We start from the raw sequence: 20,978 nt of genomic DNA, 5'->3' as shown, positions 1-20,978 counted from the left end.
GTCATTAAGCCAGAGGTGATAAGATTTCGCTTTTGAGTCAAAAAAGCCAAAGTGTGCCTTGTGCAAGTAACTTCATTTATGAAAGTGCTTTTGATAGCATAGCAGCTGTTCATCCTCAGAGGAGCTTACAAAAGAAAATGACAGGAGACAAAATGGTTTAGCTCCTAATAAATAAGTCCTAACCACCCAGATAAATTTTTGGTCCAAAGTAAAGTCACTGGTTATTAACCATTTTCTTTATTCCACATATGCATTAGGGTTTGTCAACAAAGGACAGGGAACACTTGAATCCATATATGTATTATCCCTTGTGGTTCTATGGTGACTGACCTATTCATGTTAAACCTGGGTGCAGGATTCTCATGCCTTCCCCGGTTCAGGAACACTGTTTCTGATAACCACCCTGTACTGTACACTCAGAGACTTCTTCGAAGGATAAAGTTCCGAAGAAAGTTAACAATGTACTTACGCTTTGGATGTCATGCATCACAGGAAAGGAGTGAGGGTTTACCTTTTTAATGAGGGACACTAAAATCATTCTTAGCCCATGTGCAGAGAGTGGTTGGTTTGCGGTAAGGTGTAGGAAAAATAGAACCATCTTGGATGTTTGCTGTGACATCTAGATAAACCTGGAGATCTTGAACCAGGCATGACATTTTATCCGAAATACTGAGTTCCCTTGTCAGAAATGGGGAATTTTCCCTTTAAGAGGTCCTCATTCTTGGCCAAGAAGGATAGGCCAAGAGACAACAGTAAATGACAACTAGGTGTATTGAGTGATGAAGTGCTGTCCCTGTCTAAGAGAGCCTAGTATGATACTACGAGCTCCTGATGCCAAAGCAGTCAAGAAGACTGCCTTTTGGAGCATATGAGTTGTAGGCAGTTGTATTGGACTGAGGGGATGACAGGAGTCTAAGAACCTTATTCAGGCACCAGGTAATGGGAAGCCTTGCACGAGCTGACCTTTGCAGTGCAAAAGACTGGAGAAGGGAATTAACAATATCTATACTAGAATCAATTCCAAAATCATAAAGCAAGGGTTCCAACAATGCTGCCTTGTATGCCATGATCACTGTAACAGCAAGGCACTTGACCTCTTAAGATATATAAAACAAAATTGTCTTAACAGATTTCAACTTGGTTCTCAGTGTTGAGGTAATCTAACCACATTTTCCATACAGACTGGTCTGTTAGACAGATGAAGTCCACAGTTTTTGCATTACATGGTAGGCAAGATTTAAAAAATCCACATGTGAAGGTCACAGCTTAGAAAGGAGGATGCATAGATGATTTTCCCTCCTCCAGTCTGGAATAAAACAATGAACAATAATGGAGTCTATTCTCTCCCCGCTGTTGAAGAAAAAAGGAACCAATGACTGTTTAGCTAATTTGGAGCCACTTGGTAAGTGATTCTGTTGAAAGCTGGTAAATTATTCAAAGCTTTCAAAATCTGGGGCAACAGTCGAAAAAGGTCCATCGTCCTCCATTTGTTCTAGCATTGCTCTCAAGAGATCTTGAGAGAGAGAGAGAGAGTTACACATTTTACAAGAAGTATGTGCACAGTTTGGTTTTCATTTTGTGTACAGTACTGTACCGCGTATTCTGTGCTGTTAATAAGTATATACAGTACTGTGTAGTGACAAAATAAGGATAAAAAGGTTACAAAACACTTGTTTCACATCTGTAGCATGAATTTTACTGCATCTGCAAATTTCCAATAGCTACAAGGGCTTTGGATGAATTATTGCAGATACATGAAGGAATACTGTATGCAGTTCACCTATTCTCTACCCTCCTCCGATTCAGTGGTTCAAGCATTGATCACATTTGGCTAGAGCTCCGAAGTGAAAATTTCAATAGGAGTCAACACTGAATTTTTAATTTTCAGACTGGGTTCTTCCGTATATCTTTCACAAACTGCAAAAATTTTCAGTATATCTAAATACAGTACTGAGGAAAGTAAGATTACTGTACTTGGTTGATTCACTATCAGCTCATCTATTTTTTATTCATTCTGAAAACATTTATATATACTTAACATTAAAAGATCTCTCAGAGAAAAGCTAGTACAGGCAGTCCCCGGTTTACTACGGGGGTTCCATTCTTACGCTGCATCGTAACTGAAAATCATTGTAAACCGAAAAATCATAGAAAATCCAAACTAAATCTTACTTTTAATGCTCTTGGTGCATTGAAAACAATGTAAACTGCATTTTTATTGAGTTTTTCATAAAAAAAAAAAAAAACTCCAAATTTTGATTATTCTGCCGTTTTGGAGCCATATTTCTTCCGTCTGATTGGTGTCAGAACCCCGGAACATGCGTCGTAAACCGGGAAATAATTTCTGATAAATATATTTGAAGTGTTGTAACCCGGACCCATTGTAAACCGGGCACTGCCTGTACATTATATTATGTAGCTAAATTTTAATGGCTACCTCATATTGAATTTCAGCCTTCAACTTACCCTAGACCCAAAACAGACACCTGAGGATTGGTTTCAGAATACCCTTTTTCCTTTGTCTTGATAGTTTGATAAGACACAATTGTAGCTGTTGTTGATGAAGCTCCCATGTCATAAAATAAGATATTCTGTGCAGTATTATTTATTTCTTTTCTTCTAAACATGCCATAATTGAGGGCGACAGCTGCATTGCTGGACATGAGAGACAAAACCTAAGGGAGAGAGAGAAAAAAAAAAATGGATTTTAAACCAAAGCTACAATACAACACAAAAATATGAAGAATTAAAAATGTAAAGTACATAATTATTCTGATAGTTTAACCACATCAATGAGCAATTTTCTGACTAAGGGCTGATTTTACATGAAATTTAGATCCATTCAAAGTTCAAAAAATTAGGCAGCTGGCTGGAGAGAAACCATGCGGAATATGAAAAGTAGGATACAAAGCACTATGAAATTCCCAAAAGCCTTGACAGAATCTTAATAAAGGTCACAGATTGTACACCTCCACACAATCCCACAAAATAGGAAAAAATGGGTTAATAAATTACCTATACACTCAATAAAATACATGAAAAATGTAGTTTGTAAAGAAGTTGTTTCAAAATTATCATATAAGCTTAGTGAAAAGATTTTACACTTATTATTGCCATTATTCCTCTTGGGTAAAACCACATTTTAGACAAGAACCAATAAAAACAAGTGCTGCTTCTGTGGCACGGAGATGATAGCAAAGTTATTATAATTTCCTGATAATTTCCTTTTCCTCAGGACAAAGTCAGTTATAAATGTCCAATTATTCTAACATAAAATGACTAACTTTTGACAGAGGCTATAGACATACACTGGAATTTTCTTAATAAACAGTACACACAAAATACAAAATGAAAACAAAACAGTGAACGGTGAGAATGAACTCTATTAACATCACAATGTGCAGCACATTTTTAGGCTGATAAGGGGTTGTAATGCAGTGGTCATCAACTTGGTGTTAATGCGCAATCTGCTAGATACTAACTGGTCAACAGTTTGCCTCTATACATTTGGCTGACACTGGTTGGGTTATCTTAGCTGCAATCAGGATCAACTTTGCAAGTTAGACTTGATGGGTTGAGTAACCTCAGGGATACGTTCTCAGGCACACCATGTGTGTTAAATGTGGGGTTTTTTTATACATCATAAGGGGTAAAAATGCCTTCCATTTGCAAGTGGCTGAGCTTGAGAATGTGCAGCAGTTATCCACAGTTGCACTAAGAAGTAATAGTTAGGGGTTCGACTAAGAGGTACTAGAATTCAGGCAGCAAGACTAAGGGACAACAAAATGGTAGAACTTGGGTAAATAACTGGGTAAAATAGATGTACCAAGGAAAAGAGCCAAGAAAATATTTAACTGATAAGTTTTTAAGAATCTAGGATTCTGAAGCTTTTAACAAATGTCTTCTGTTATTTTAATGTCAAGGGTCTGGTAATGAAAAACTTTTCGAACAATGGTTCTGGCTACATTTATGATATTCCTTGTAAAAACCTATTAAAAAAACAGGACAACCTGGAAAATCACTGCCACTAAGAATCAAACAGCATTACTATTTTGTAAGAAATGGCCACATATCAAACGCATTACTCATACATGTGAGAGATTCTGATCATCCTACTAAATGGAGTGAAGCAAGGTTCTTTGCAACAACACAGTTAAAAATAATGTCAATGACTCTTGTCTTATCAAGTTAAACAATGGCAGTGTTTTAAAGCTCAGCTTTGAACAAGTGAGAACAAATCTGCATTTATTTCATAATTATATTTGAATGTCTTTTTGTGATTTCTACATTCCAAGCTAGTTATATTTGAGTTAAAATGCTTTTACTTGTAGTATTTTTGTGGACCTGGAATGGATTAATCCAATTCCCATTATTCCCTAACATAAAAATGACAAATTTTAATGTTACCCTGTCCTTTTCCTAACATATAAACTTGAAGTTCTTTATGAAGGAATTTATCTTGCAAATGCAAGCCAGAATGGCCCTTCAAACTTACTGACAAGGTAGTAAACTACACTCCACTTTGCCTTCCAGTCCAGGTGCCTGCCAAAGTGAGGGGGAGCTGAAGCTGAGGTGGGCCATTCTTGTTAAGAGCTTCAGGTAAATATGTTTGGAAAAATATAAATTGCCTTTAAAATTTGCTATCTGTTCCTACACAGATACAGTCCGGCCTCTTAAACCAGCTCCCTTGGAACCAGGCCACTGCTGGACCACAGAAAATCTCTGATGACAGAAATGACCCATAAAAATCCCCAATGTAAAGTCTTGCCAGATCATTCCACATATATACATACTGGTACATTATCAAAAGTAGAACAAAGCTTATGAATAATCACTGTCATTCATTAAATTTAGCTCATGACAATTCTGGCCTGCTCCATCAGTATCTCCCCAGAAATGCCTACACCTTCAGTCTGCCCAAGCTTAAACCACTAAAAGCTCACTGTTGAGTTCTACCCTTCATTGAGAGAGAGAGAGAGAGAGAGAGAGAGAGAGAGAGAGAGAGAGAGAGAGAGAGAGAGAGAGAGAGAGAGAGAGAGAATCATCCTGCAAAGGCTGTTAAACTGAAAGATACCCATTTGCAAAATTCAGATAACAGTTGTATTAAGAATGGTCATTTTAATAAAACTTGTTTTACATGCTGTATGCAGTTATATTTCACGCACTACTGTCATATTGTATCAAAATTTACGAACAGTGTTCAGGCCCCATTTGGATTCTGATAATATTTATTTTCTCAAAATCATCAGCTAACTGTTTTACTGACATCATCATAGCTAATAATTGCTAAGTGAAATGCATTTAGAGATTCATTTTATTTTTTAATTGTCAAAGCTGGGTTTCAAAATGCAGCTTACTTTATTTAAAAATGGAGTAAGTTAAATGAAGAAACGGTGAGATTTTCTAGCATCGGATGTTGCTTTTGCCATTCCAAAACATTTTGCGACCTGCACATTACAGTAAATCCGCCAAATACATAAAACCCTCCTAAAAACACTTAGAACTACCTTATTTTGATAGTTCAAACACACAAAAAAAGTAAAAATGTTTGTACTGTACATGGTATTATCCAACTTACGATGGGGTTAGGTTACAAAAACCCATCGTTTGTTGGAAAAAATGTATCTCGAATATAGCCTACCCTACACTAGGGTAATCAGTACTATGTACAGTAATACCCTGAACTTGCGCGATTCGAGTTGTGTGAATTCACAAACACACAAACTTTTCATTGGAACCTAATTGTCAAGCACGAGTTTTTCACAAACATGAGAACATTTGCAAATACTGAGAAACCCTGCAAAAGTGTTTGTTTAATTTTTTATGTAATTTAAGTTTTTTCAAGCTTTGTGTGTAAATTAAAAAACATTAAATAATAAAAATAATAATAATTTCCCTCTCTCTCTCCCTTTTACTGAGATGAGAGAATTTTTATGGTACATGTATACGTTTATTTGTTTTGTATGATAAATAAATTTTTTACCTAATATTAATACTAATTTTCAAATATTAATAAGATTAAATAATAATAATAATAATAATAATAATAATATAATATAACTGCAATTACAAAATTCGTATATAAAACGTATTTTAAACAGATAAATATCTTCCCCTCATCTTTTGTGAAGAAGCTCAAAGGCAAGGCTGTCAGACATGTTGATTTAACATGACAAGGAGGAGGAGTGCTGCTGTGTAATTCTCTCTCTCTCTCTCTCTCTGTGACAGTAATAATTCATAAAAAATTTCTCTCAAGTAAGGACTACTGTCATCTCTCTCTCTCTCTCATTTGTAGTTAGCGCAACCTATGTATTACTGTTTCTCTGTATGTCTTTAACTGCACAGTAGATAATTTTAAATTGATCTAATTTTACCTGCACCACCTACAAACTGTAACTGCGCCATTCTAAAACAGAGAGACATAGAGCATTTCAGAACAAAGAGAGAGAAACAAAGTTTTTAAAAACGAGGTTGAGAAGACTTCTAAAAATAGATCGGTGGAATGGGGAGAGAGAGAAATAGTATACTAATCTTCACAATCTCCTATACTTTTACATCAACCATTTATTTCTTTTTTTAAGGGAAAAGTATTAAGCTAACTTTTAAATGAAAATACAGTAACTTTAATTTCATTTCAAAGTTATAATACTGATTTCCATCTTTTGATATCTAACGTAAGAATAACTTCTCTCCCTCTCATGTTATTCTCTCTGTCTCTGTAATAATTCATAAATAATTTAACTTGATATTTCAAGTGTGGACAATCTCTCTTTCTCTCTCTTGTGTTATTCTCTCTATCTCCATAATAACTTTATGTAACGACTAATATAAAATAAACATTACGAAACGGACGAATTTTTAAAAATTTTAAAAAATTCTGATAAATAATTTCACTCTCTTAAAATGACAACCCTTTATCTCTCTCGAATCATTTTTAGCTCACAATTGCGTTTTTTACAACTTATTGTTTCTCTGTATGTCTTCACCTGTAGAGTAGATAGTTTAAACTGATCTAATTACCTTGTATTTTGCTGTATTTTACATGAAATTGTAAATGTGCTAGTGTTTATGTAACAATTCTAAAACCACAGAGACATGATAAAATAAAAAGAATTGTATTAGCCAAAATAAAAAACACTTTGTTCATGAAGAAGCATTTCAGAACAAAGAGAAAAATGAAGGTACATGATTGAATATTAAGACATTTTAGCTAAAAAGTGGTTGAGAAGACTTCTAAAAATAGATCGGTTTTTGTAGGGGAGAGAGACAGAAACTCTCTTTCAACTCTATTTTTATGTCAACCATTTATTTCTTTAATACGGTAATGTATTAAGCTAACTTTTAAATGAAATTACAGTAACTTTAATTTCATTTAGAAGTTAGCTTAATAATTTGGGAGCATGAATAGGGTCATATGTAGTGTTTAAACTTTAGAAAAATGCATTTATTAGCATTTTTAGAGACCATGCCAAACTTATGTGAAAATTCACCTTGCACGAAGGGTTCTGGAACCTACCCTCGCATAAGTTCAGGGTATGACTGTATACGCAAATTACGATTCTTTTGTATGCTGAATATTTTTTTGTTTCACAGAAAGCTTTTGTTGGAAATAAACTGTAACAGTATATTTACAGAGCAACCTACAGCTCTGAAATAAGAAAAAATCCAAAATCTGAAATGTGTGGCGCCGCCCTAATAGCCGCTCAAGGACTAATGGCAGCTGATTCAAAATCGTCCCAGGTCATAGGAGTTGCCGGACCACGGAGCGTCGGATGTAAGAGGTGGGACTGTATATCAATATAATAATACAGTATAAATGAATTCTTTACAAATAACAGTTTCATTACCATAAAACTTTATCTTAAATACAGCTGTAATAGCCTATTTGACTTTTGCAAATTGATACTGTAACACCTGGACTAGCCTAGGTCTATAGTTCACACATACCCTACACACTTTTGTCTCGTGTATGGTAATACAATATGGTAACAACTGATAAGGAAGTTGCTGTATAAAAATACATTATGGTCACAAAACCATGGTAGGCTTTGGGTAAATACAGGTAGGCTACCTGCTTACTGAACTGTGTCATTTGCTAGGGAGAGGAAAAAGGGGGGGAGTTTGCTTTTTTTTTCAAAGTGTATTTATACAATATAATTTGTTACAAACATGGGAAAATATGGTAGATAACTGCCTATCGCAACAAGTTTTCAGTTTAGTGGGACGTTTGTTGCTTATATACATGTTGAGTGTTTATGGTTATGCAGCATTGAAAAGTTAAGGGAGTAAAGTTACAGAGTTGCCTTTTACTTGACCTTATCCAGATTTTGCCCTTATCCAACAGGGACTTAGCTCTATTAATTCAGATAATTGAGAGCTTACTTTACGCATGTTATCAAAATTACAAATGTATCTGGTAAAAAGTGACCAGTAGATTCTAAACATATATTTCAGCTGTAAAAAATGGACTAGCAGATTCTAAAACTATAATTTTGTTGAAAAATAAAGAAACAATTAAATACTTGGCTATGGTGGTGAAGGTGGGTCTGTTCCAGTTCTAGTAAATGTATCTAAATTTTACAGATATGCATAAATGAGTGGGAATACTCTCATGCCTTTCTTTGTGGCCAGGTAGTTAATCTTGCCCCAGATATGAGTCTGAATCTCATCTGGCCATCAGAATATGTTCATTTCCTCCTTCATTTGAATCTACACTTGGTAGTGACAGGCATTTCAAAGTGTGAAGAAAATGACAAGTTAAGAGGCACTGTGGTTAATAAAATTACATACATATCCGGTAAAAAGTGACCAGTATATCTTTGCCTTTTACCATCACACCCAGATTCATCCTGTGCTCTTGTTAATTTATGAATTGTTATCATTATTATTATTATTATTATTAAAAACATGAATGCTGTTCATATGGAACAAGCCTAAAGGGGTCATTAAATTAAAAAATTCAAGCTTCCAAATAATATGGTATTCACTTGAATGAAGTAACAGAAGGTAATCAGAAATACAAAAGAAAAGATCCATTATTAGGAAAAGAAAAATTAAATTAATAAATAAAAATGTAAGTAAATTATTAAAATACAAGGAACATTGTCTCAGGGTAGTAATGTGTTGCATCTTCACTTGAACTTTTGAAGTTCCAACTGCACAACGTCCTCAGGGAAACTTCCACAGGCCAATGGTGTAAGGAATAATGGACCTCTGGAGCTGAGAAGTTCGACAGTGATTCATATTTACTGCATATTGGTGGTGCTGGTGAGCAAAAGTCATTCAATTCAGAAAAGCAAAGAAAGAGTGTGAAGCCAAGGTTAGGATAAAAAGGGTCTGACAAGGTTTCCTTCTCCTTATCCCGTACATATCCCTTATATATCAGACGTTTGTTTCATACATATCACAAGCAGGTTAGAAACAAGTCAACAAAAGCACTGATATACCGTAGTATACTGTTTAAATAGTGAAACAATCAAGGGAAACAAAAGAGCAGTAAAAAAGGAAAAGGTGCAAAAGCTTAGCAGCTATGGACCGTATAATGTAAAGTGTTGAGTCTACTACCTTACATCATCAGACTTAAAGAATAAGCTCTTAAATTCCAATTTCTTCCTGGATTGTCAATAATGACCTAATGCAAACATCAGTGGAGAAAAAGTGAGAAAAGTGAGACTAAGACACCCAACTGATTTAATTAGGAAAACAGCATAAAAAAAGGTATTTACAAATTTACCATACTCTGGTGAGACCTGTTCAGGATAGACTCCTGCCTTCCTACAGGGTCCTATCAGGAGTCACATGATTACTATATCTAAAGTAAAATTCTCCTTGAATATAAACCTGATCATACACTTGACCCTCAGTGTCTCCAGAGACTGCCAGTCCACAGAGACAGGGTCCACTAAAGAAGTGAGGGCAGTGTTTAACTTAAGCCTTTCCCACATAACTCAATCACATCAAGATTGCTTTTTTAACTAGAAGATGGAATAAAGTGATGGAGGAAAAGAAGGTGGTCTATTGTAAGTTGGTCTCTCTTGTTGCCTGATTGTACGCTGTTGCCTGCGCCCGCGCGAAATTTAAAAATATTTTCTAAATATTGTTGTATCAGTATCAATTGCTGACCCCATCATAAACTAGAATTATCGTAAGACGAATTATTGTAGTTTGAGCACTACCTGTACTTACAAGCTCTGGGGTAAGACTAGCAGAGGTTAACATCAGGAGAGGGATCTTTCAAGGCAACTCACTGTCCCCACTACTCTTTGTAGTAGCCATGATTCCCATGAAAAAAGTACTGCAGAAGATGGGTGCTGGGGACCAACTCAAGAAGGGAGGCAACAGAAATAACAATCTGATGTTCATGGACGACATCAAGTTGTATGGAAAGAGAAACCCACAAGATTCTTGTGTATAACTTGTTTACTGATAAATATTTACATAATACTTTGATCTCGAGCACTTTCAGGTCCTAACTGTGACCCTTTTTCAAGAGATGAACCAGCCTGACTACCTCATCTCTTGAAAAAGGGTCACAGTTAGGACCTGAAAGTGCTCGAGATCAAAGTATTATGTAAATATTTATCAGTAAACAAGTCATACACAAGAATCTTGTGGGATTCTCTTTCCATCTTCAGAAGAAAACTGAAAGAAGTTTTTGTTTAGTTCATCAAGTTGTATGGTAAGAGCATCGAGGAAATGGATACCCTAATCCAGACTGTAAGGATTGTATCTGGGGACATCAGGATGGAGTTCGGAATGGAAAAATGCGCCTTGGTCAACATACAAAAAGGCAAAGTAACAAGGACTGAAGGAATAAAGCTACCAAAAGGGAATACAGTAGCATCAAACACATAGATGAGACAGGATACAAATACCTGGCAATAATAGGAGGAGAGGATAGACACGATCAGGAAAGAGTATATGCAGAGATTTAAGGCGATACTCAAGTCAAAACTCAACACCGGAAACATGACGAAAGCCAAACACATGGGCAGCACCAGTAATCAGATACAGCACAAGAGTAGTGGAGTGACCTAAGGCTGAACTCCGCAGCATAGACCAGAAAACTAGAAAGCACATGATAATATACAAAGCATTACACCCAAGAGCAAATACAGACAGACTATACATAACACAAAAAGAAGGGGGAAGAGGGCTACTAAGCATAGAGGAATGAGTCAACATCGAGAGCAGGGCACTGGGGCAATGTCTGAAAACCAGTGAAGACGAGTGGCTAACGAGTGCATGGGAAGAAGGACCAATAAAAGTAGACAAAGACCCAGAAATATACAGAGACAGGAGAATGAAAAACAGAACAGAGGAATCACACAACAAACCAATGCACAGACAGTACATAACAAACCAATGCATGGACAGTACATAAGACAAACAAAAGAACTGGCCAGCAATGAAACATGGCAATGGCTACAGAGGGGAGAACTCAAGAAGGAAGCAGAAGGAATGCTAACAGTGGCACAAGGTCAGTCCCTAAGAACCAGATATGTCCAAAGAACAATAGAGAGAAATAACATCTCACCCATATGCAGGAAGTGCAATATGAAAGATGAGACCATAAACCACATAGCAAGCAAATGTCCAGCGCTTGCATAGAACCAGTATAAAAAGAGGCATGGTTCAGTAGCAAAAGCCCTCTACTGGAGCCTGTGTAAGAAACAGCAGCTAGCTTGCAGTAATAAGTGGTACCAACATCAACCTGAAGGAGCGGTAGAAAACGATCAGGCAAAGATCCTCTGGGACTATGGTATCAGAACAGATAGGGTGATATGTGCCAATAGAACAGATGTGATGTTGATTGACCAAATCAAGAAGAAAGTATCACGTACTGATGTCGCAATACCATGGGACACCAGAGTAGATGAGAAAGAAAGAGAAAAAATTGATAAGTATCAAGACCCGAAAATCGAAATAAGAAGGATATGTAATTTGCCAGTGGAAATTGTACCCATAATCATAGGAACACTAGGCACGATCCCTGAAAATCAATCTGGAAAAACTAGAAGCCAAAGTAGCTCCAGGACTCATGCAGAAAAGTGTGCTACTAGAAACAGCACACACAGTGAGAAAAGTGATGGACTCCTAAGGAGGCACACTGTTTGCAGCAGCAGCCTGACTAGTATTGCAAGCAAAATTAGCTAGGTCACATAAAGAAGAATGCAGAAAATGTTTGTCAAAATTAATTTTATCTACCAAACATAAGGAATTCACCATGCATGTACCACAAGTCAACAGTAAGTTGGCAAAATAAATGTGACTGAAGACATAAATCTATCCTAGAGTTAAAGATGAAACTCAGCAGCAGAAGACCTTACTGGACACCAGTACTCCAAACAAGGTAGAAGAAAGAGTTAAAACACTTACATACAATAGCTTCATCCCAGAACATTCTAAAAACATTTCTGCAAGATACCAAAGTTACACATAAGTTCTTAAAAGCGTCAATGATATTTAAACCCATATTATTTTAAATATAACATTAAGGATGAAGAGGCAAAAGTGTTCTGGATTGACTATTATATTGTACTCTGAGTTTTAGAAGGGTTAAGTTTCATGCCCCAAAGCCAACTCCACTCATGAATACGTGTCAGCTCTCTAATCAAGGATTCTGGAACTGCTGACCTAAGGCAGATAAAGGAGTAACATTATTGGCGTAAGCAATCAGTTTGCTCTCCAGACCTTGCCACATGTCACTAGTGAAGAAAATAAATGGCAAAGGTCCAAGAACACTACCTTGAGAACACCTGAAATGACATTAATATAGCTAATTATGCTGGCCATCAACACACTCTGGATTTTGCCTATAAAAAAATTAATTTTAAATACTAATAAAAGATCCACTGATTCCCAATAATCTTAGCTTGCAGATAAGTGCTTCATGATTCACACCGTCAAAGCCTATGCTAAAATCTGGACCGACCATGTGTTTCTGCACTCTTATCAAGATCAATCTGCAAGATGGCAAACAATGACAAGAGTGCACTGCAAGTATTAAAGCCTTTACAAAACCCAAACCATAATGCTGGCAGCAGGTTATCATCATCAACAGACCTACAAAGATGCCTGGAGAGCAACTTCTCAAAAACCTTAAATAAAACTGAGGTAATTGAAATCAGCCTATACTCAGAGGGATATGAAGATGGACTTAGTCCCATAAGTAATGCAGCTATGTTGGCCTTCCTCCAAACAGAAAGAAAACTTTCAAGCCCAACTTATTTTCTAAAAATAGTGGTACCTTTGGAGCAATGAAACCAGCAATTTATTTTAACAAAAGATGGGAAAGATCCTGTTAAGAGTGTTTGCCATCATAATTGTTAAGACCCAGAAACAAAGTTCTGACTTCTCTAGACCTGAAGGCTATTGAACAAACTTAGTGAAAGGAAAGCATGACTGAGGCGACACCAAGGACTCACCACACTGTCTACTCACAAAGACTTGGGCCAAAAATACTGCCATCCGTTTATGGTTACATAAAGCAATTCTATCAGCTCCTACAAGGGGAAGCATGCTTCAATCAACTCAAGAATCATAACTTGAAGGTCCACTACCACTTGATAGTTCTTCACACCCTCACTATAAGCTCTTTCAAAGACAACCTGAGCTTGATTTCTAAGCTCAATGAAATTATGCCACAAAGTGTCTGATCAGCTGTTCCTCCATAAATGATAAGCTTCCTGTTTTTCACGGTAGGCAAGTTTACATGCATCATCAAACCATGGTTAGTCTTTGAGACAAAATTTGAGGTTTTTAAAAGTTCTCCTCTCGATAACAGTCTTAAGGTGGTCATTTAAATATTAAAAAACATTTGGACTTCTACAAATATTGCTCCATCTGAGCTCAAGAAGATTATGGTGAATACCATTCCAACATGCCTGGGATTTCACAGTTATCTTTCTTGAAAAGCTAATGGCAGGAACAACCTGATCCATCTCCACATTAATCTTAATCAAACAATGAACAGACGAACCCACTGGCGAACCTACTCCACAAAATACAATTCCTGTTATATCTGAATGCAAGGCAAGACATTGCCAGACTGGTGTGTGGGTTCATTTCTTAACTGCTCACAACTAGAAATAGTGGAGAAATCTAATCTATGGCAGCAACACCATGATAATCTCCAGTAGTAATAGAGCTCAGCTATTCACTGTGATGAGCACTGTAATCACAATGAAAATCAAAAAAGCTTTGAAGTCATCTTCCTGAACTGCTGCCACTTCTGGTAATCAAAAAGCCACAAAGTTATCCAAATCTGGGTTCCTATAGCTAGTAAAAAGAATTTATTAGTCTTACACAGACTTTAACTTGTGTTTCATGACATCCAAGCTCATACAGTGGCTGTCAGATTAAGAGGACCCCTCTCTTATATACAGAGCCATTCCATGGGCCCTTGGAATGGTATTATGCCACTGAATCAACAGTTCTAAAATATGTCACAAATCAGACAAGACTTTCAGAACAAACAAAAACTTCAAAATCAATAACAGTAACATCCAAGTCCTTTTTATTCTACAGGCAGACCCCGGTTATCGGTGGGGGGTTCCGTTCCTGACGGTGTGACAACCGAAAATCGCCGATAATAGCGCCAATCCCCGATTTTCAGCGCTGATAACCAGAAATCGGTGCATATCAGCGGGGATTGGTGCATATCGGTGCCGAAAATCCAGTTATTGTCATCGCTAGACAAGCCCAGTAAAACCAGATCACCAACAACTGAGACAGCCGATAACCAGGGACTGCCTGTATATGAAATATGACAATTCCATGATCAATTCAGAAAAATGTCCCTGAGTGTACAGTATCCCCAAAAACAAGGGACCTCCAATCTAAGACAGTGGAATACCCCGATACAAAGGCTTATGGTACCATCTAAGACAGGGGTCAGTAACCTCCATCCAGCTGGCCACATCCAGCCTGTGAAGGATTTCATGCCGGCCCACAAACTTGACTCCTAGACACTAATTATCCAACAGCTGTTACCTACTTTAAGGCATTAAGCAATCCTTATAGTAAACTTGATATCAGGGCCCTCCTGCAAGACACAGCATAGCTGTCTGGACCACACTCCAAAAGGCTGCTGACCTCTGGTCTAAGACTTAAGAAATGACATTTTTATGAAAAAATAAAGTTTTATATATACTTACCAAGTAATTACATTGCTTACAGTTTCACTCGCCAGCAGCTTAAAAATTTTGAAATTCGCGGTAGCACTATGTCTGGTGTAGGTGACTAGACCCCAACCACTTTTGGGATAAGCGAGGAACGACTTCAGCCTAGAGCTCAATTGTTTTTGCCCTGCTTTCCATATAAGGGGAGGAGGGATGGCTTTGATTCACAATTCCTTGGTAATTATATATAAAACTTTATCATAATAATGTCATTTTTATACTGTATATGTAACTTACAAAGTAATTACATTAATGAATCCCAAATTGACATGGAGGTGGGATATATGGATTTTTCTACCCAAAAATCATTATGGATGATAACGAGTCGGAGAATAGAAAGCATTAGTATTGGTACAATGCTTGTCACTCCTTCCCTGGTAAGAGAGCTGCTGCAGGTAGATACTGCCTCTGCTCAGTGCTCATCTTAACCATGTGGGGTGTGGCGAGCTGCCCATACGCACCTCTACATCAGTGGATACTTTGCAGCAAGGGATGAACCCGGTGACTAATAAAGTATACAAGTAGCCAGTTGCCCCTGCCCTGGGCAAAATACTAACAAACCAACTGACCAGAATAAAAAACATGAACATATACTACACCATCATATATAAAAACACCACCCACCCATTAAAACTAAGATTGGTGGGTCTCCAGGTACACAGTACCCCCGGGCTCCCCTTTTTCAACTCAACACCCGAGTTCAAGGCGAAGAGAAATGGAAGAACGAAAAGCTTCCTACGCTTCCACAACCAACAGCATGCCAGCCACAGATAATGGCCCTAAGGTACTAAAATTTTCAAATGTAGTTTCCACAGCATGAAGATAATGGGTCGCGAGGATAGACTTGCACCTCCAGTAGGTCACTTGAAGAATTGATGATAGAGACAGCTTGTGCTTGAAGGCTAACGACGTGGAGACCGCTCTGATCCTGTGAGCCTTAGCTCTGACGGGCATTAAAGCCTCTTCTCCAATCTGTGAAGGGGCTTCAGAGATCAGATCCTTCAAGAAGAAAGACAAGCCATTTTTAGACAAGTTACAAGACGGATTTCTAACTGAGTACCATACTCACAGGACCTCGAATCTTCTCCATTTTGTGCAAGTAGTACCTCAGTGCTCTTACTGGGCACAGAACTCTCTCCTCCTCTTCTGGTCCCAGTATTTCCATCAGACTTTTGTGAAGGAACGAGGCCAGGGTTTGGTTAGGTCTTCAGTCTTAGCTAAAAAGCCCAGGGTATATGAGCATACAGCATCACCTGGGGAAAATCCGACTCTCTTGTCAAGAGCATGCACCTCACTGACCCCTTTGGTGGTCGCTAATGCTACAAGAAAAAGGGTCTTCCTGGTGAGATCTCTTAGCGAAGCAGAATGAAGAGGCTCGAAGCGAGGCCCTGAAAGCCATTTCAAAACTACGTCCAAGCTCCAAGAGCCAGCCTCTTCCCCCTTGGATTTGGAGGTATCAAAGGATTTTAAGGGATCGGACAGGTCTTGATTGGCTGAGAGATCCATTCCTCTGTGCCAAAATGCTGAACTCAGCATAGCCCTGTATCCTCTGATTGTAGAGGAGGACAGGCTCCTAGATGTCCTCAAGTACAGGAGAAAAACAGCAATGTCTGCTACAGACATCTTAAAAGACGAGATGTCGTCTTCTACACCAGGCTCTAAAGATTGTCCACTTGGTTTGACAGACCTTGTCGGAAGAGGGTCATCTACACTTTGCAATTGCTCCTGAAGTTGCTCTTGAAAACCCCTTCTTTATGAGGAGTTTCCTGACAGTCTGAATCCTGTCAGGGCCAGAGTGGACAGCCCTTGGTGGAACAGCCAGAAGTGGGGCTGTCTGAGCAGACTTGGTCTCTGTGATTAACAACCTTGGGAAGTCTATCAGAAGCTTGACAAGATCCTGAAACCATTCCTGCCGTGGCCAGAATGGAGCCACTAGAGTCACTGTGACATTTGTGGGGTTGCGGAATTTCTTGGGGATTTCCCGTATCATGCAGAATGGTGGGAAGGCATAGAGATCCTGTTCTGACCAGTCTTGTAGCATGGTGTCTGTTGCCCATGCTAGAGGGTCTGGAACTGGCAAACAAAAGACTGGTAGACTATGAATCTCGGACATCGCAAACATATCAATACAGGGTCTCCCATACAGTTTCCACAGATCCTCGTGCACCTGCAGATGAAGAGTCCACTCTGTGGGGAGCACCTGACTGTGACGGCTCAACCCGTCTGCAAGGACATTGAGCTTGCCCTGGATGAACCGCACCACCAACCTGGTCTGGTTGTGTTCTGCCCATAAAAGGAGAGTTCGCGTTGCTTCACAAAGGGAGAATGAATGCGCCCACCCTTGCTTCTTTATATATGTCAAGGCCATAGTGTTGTCCGGATGTACTGTCACTACTTGATTATGGACTACCAACACAAAATGCTGAAGGCCTAGTTGAACTGCTGTCAGCTCCTTGAGGTTGATGCGACAGCAAATCTGCTCCAGGGACCAAGTTCCTGACACTTCTTGGATGCCTTGAAGCACCCAACCCAGATCCAACGTGTCTGCATAGAAGTCTAGGTTGGGGTTCAATGGAAGAAGGGGCTTCCCTTCTGACTTCCAACACAGGAGATCTTCCTTTATTTCTTGCAATATCGGAAAGACATGTGTGTCCGGTTGAGCTTTCCTTTTCCCAGCTGGCCCGCAGATAAAAATGAGTTCTCATGTGGAGCCTTCCTAGGGAAACAAACTGCTCCATGGAGGCTACAGTACCGAGAAGGATCATCCATTGGTTCACCAAGCAGGTTTGACAGGTGAGGAATTTGTTGACTTTTTTCAGGGATGACTGAATTCTTTTTGGTGGGGAAAAACCTGAAAACTCTCAGTTTGTCATCCCCAAACAGAGAATTGTCTGAGATGGAACCAGCTGGGAGTTCTGGAGGTTGATTAGGAGACACAACTCTTGTGCCAAACAAAGGGTCTTCAGAAGGTCCTCCCTGCACCTCTCCTTTGACAGCGATCAAAGGAACAAATCGTCTAGAACGAGGGAGACGTTTATCCCCATCAGATGAAGCCACATGGAGAGCGGAGCAAGGACTCGAGTGAAAACTTCTGGAGTGGTCGAAAGGCCGAGGCATAAGGCCGAAACTGATACAATCTGTTGTGAAATACTAATCTTAGACATTTCCTGGACTCTGGATGTACAGGAATGTGAAAATAGACACCCTGCATGTCTATAGTTGTCATCCAGATGCCCTGATTAATGGATGACATGGCAGAGTGACTTGTTTCCATCTTGAATTGTCTTTTCGACAAAAAAATTCAAGGCGATTACATCCAGTACTGGCCTCCACCCCCTGATGCCTTGGAGACTACAAAGAGGCGGTTGTAAAAACCGTCTGACTTGACCTCTTCGACTTCCTCAATGGCCCTCTTCTCAAAGAGGGCTGAAACTTGGTTGGAAAGGGCCGAAAACCTCTCGGATCCTACCAAGTAGGTGGTCAACGTGATGGGCATGTTGACTAATGGGGGCTTCTCCCTGAATGAATGTAGTAGCCCTGTTTCAGCACTGACACAATCAACTCCTCCACTCCTCTTGACCTCCACCTCTCCCAGTAATGGAGGAATATGGCTCCTACTGGAGCATGGAGGAAAGGATCCTCACTTCCAAGCAGCAGGCTTGGAGGAGGACTTCTTAAATGGGGGCGATGAGAAATGATATTTTCATAATAAAATAAATTTTTGAACATACTTACCTGGTAGTTATATATATAGCTTAAGTCCCTGACGCACGGCAGAATTTCAAAACTCGCAGCAATCGCCGATGGGTAGTCAGGTGTACCACCAGTGCGCCCTCTACCCAGGTACCTTGAACCATTCCAACTGTTCCTCAGATCTTCCATGCCCCTAGTCTCTAGAGGGGAGGAGGGTGGGAATTTAATCATATATAACTACCAGGTAAGTATGTTCAAAAATTTATTTTATTATGAAAATATTTTTAAACATCTGACTTACCTGGTAGTTATATATATAGCTGATTGACACCTTTGGTGGAGGGTCAGAGACAGCCAACATCTTTGGAATTTTGCTTAAGGGTTAATAAACCAACTTAAGGTTCTTACCTAGTTTAAGGAAGCTGACTTCAATGAACTCCCCTCATTATGTCTGCTTTCCTTAAGAGGTCCAAGGATCCACTCAGGGGGCTGAAGACCTCTAGGAGCTGCCAACCGGTGTACCAACCTCTATGTGACAGACAACCTATAATACCCTTGTTCCGGGCGCCACCAAGGAACAAACTGATTACCTGACTAAAATCAATGATTGCGGAAGACTGCGTCCAATCTCCACAAACAACCATAACATTACAACTATTCCAAGGCAAGAATCAAGGGCATCGATTTATGGGATTGCAGGGGTAGTCCCTTCTCCCACTACTGAGTTAGCTGCTATAAATGGTCCCAGTGTATAGCAGTCGCCATAAAGTGTTTGTACTTGCTTCAAGTAGTGTGAGGCAAACACTGACTTGCTTCTCCAGAAGGTAGAGTCCATGATACTTTGTAGGGACCTATTCTGTCTAAAGGCTACAGAGGTTGCAACTGCCCTGACCTCATGGGTTTTAACCTTTAGAAGCTTAAAGTCCGCTTCACTACATTCTGAATGCGCTTTCCTTATCAACTGTCTTATGAAAAAGGATAACGCATTCTTTGACATTGGTAGAGAGGGCTTCTTAACTGAACACCAAAGCGCCTCTGACTTGCCTCGTAAACTCTCCGTCCTTTGCATGTACGCTCTCAGAGCTCTTACCGGACAGAGGACTCTCTCTAACTCCTCACCTGCGATCTCTGTCAGATTCGTAATCTCGAAAGCCTTGGACCATGGTTGTGAAGGACGTTCATTCTTAGCTAAAAACCCCAGTTGTAGAGAGCAGATAGCTTTGCCGTTCCTAAAACCGTCATGTACTTCACTGACTCTTTTACCTGTCGCCAAGCAAACCAAAAATAGAGTCTTCATTGTGAGATCTTTAAATGAAATCTCTTGCAAAGGTTCAAACCTCTCGGACATGAGAAACTTTAGGACCACGTCTAGGTTCCACGCTGGTGAGTTCTGACTTTTCTCCTTAGTAGTCTCGAATGATCTGAGAAGATCTTGGAGATCCTTATTGGCAGACAAATCCAAGTTTCTGTGTCTGAAGACAGCTGCCAACATGCTCCTGTATCCCTTAATAGTCGAGGCTGAAAAGTTACGTCTCCTCTTAAGGTAAAAAAGAAAATCCGCTATCTGGGTCACAGAGGTACTGGAAGAGGAAACGGAGCTGTCCTTACACCAACCTCTAAAAATATCCCACTTGGATTGGTATACCCTGATGGTAGATGACCTCCTTGCTCTTGCGATCGCTCTAGCTGCCTCCTTCGAAAAGCCTCTAGCTCTTGCGAGTTTTTCGATAGTCTGAAGGCAGTCAGCTGTAGACCTTGGAGGTTTTGGTGATACCTTTCCAAGTGGGGTTGTTTGAGTAGATCTGGTCTTAGAGGCAGACTTCTCGGTGTGTCCACCATCCATTCCCGCACCTCTGTGAACCATTCTCTTGTCGGCCAAAAGGGGACTACTAGAGTCATCCTGGTGCTCTCGTGGGACACAAACTTCTGAATGACTTTGTTTATGATCTTGAACGGGGGAAAAGCGTAAACGTCTGGGTTGGACCAATTTAAAAGGAACGCATCTATGTGCGTTGCCTCGGGATCTGGTACGGGAGAGCAGTACGTCTCCATCCTCTTCGTTTGAGCCGTGGCGAAGAGGTCTATGCATGGACGTCCCCAAAT

At 39.3% G+C, this 20,978-nt stretch overlaps 1 protein-coding gene across 4 annotated transcripts in view; it reads right to left on the bottom strand.

The window, feature by feature from the left end:
• The window catches only part of Grp170 (Grp170 co-chaperone), a 309,324-nt gene that overhangs the window by 212,472 nt on the left and 75,874 nt on the right, over positions 1–20,978 (bottom strand). For all 4 annotated transcript variants that reach the window (XM_067120035.1, XM_067120037.1, XM_067120034.1 and 1 more), the window contains exon 5: positions 2,467–2,675. In XM_067120035.1, the coding sequence (XP_066976136.1) occupies positions 2,467–2,675 (209 nt within the window). The remainder of the gene's footprint in view (positions 1–2,466; positions 2,676–20,978) is intronic.

The sequence above is a fragment of the Macrobrachium rosenbergii genome, chromosome 18 (assembly GCF_040412425.1).
Source record: "Macrobrachium rosenbergii isolate ZJJX-2024 chromosome 18, ASM4041242v1, whole genome shotgun sequence".
Lineage (NCBI taxonomy): Eukaryota > Metazoa > Arthropoda > Malacostraca > Decapoda > Palaemonidae > Macrobrachium > Macrobrachium rosenbergii.
This window is presented reverse-complemented; position numbering and strand designations above follow the sequence as displayed.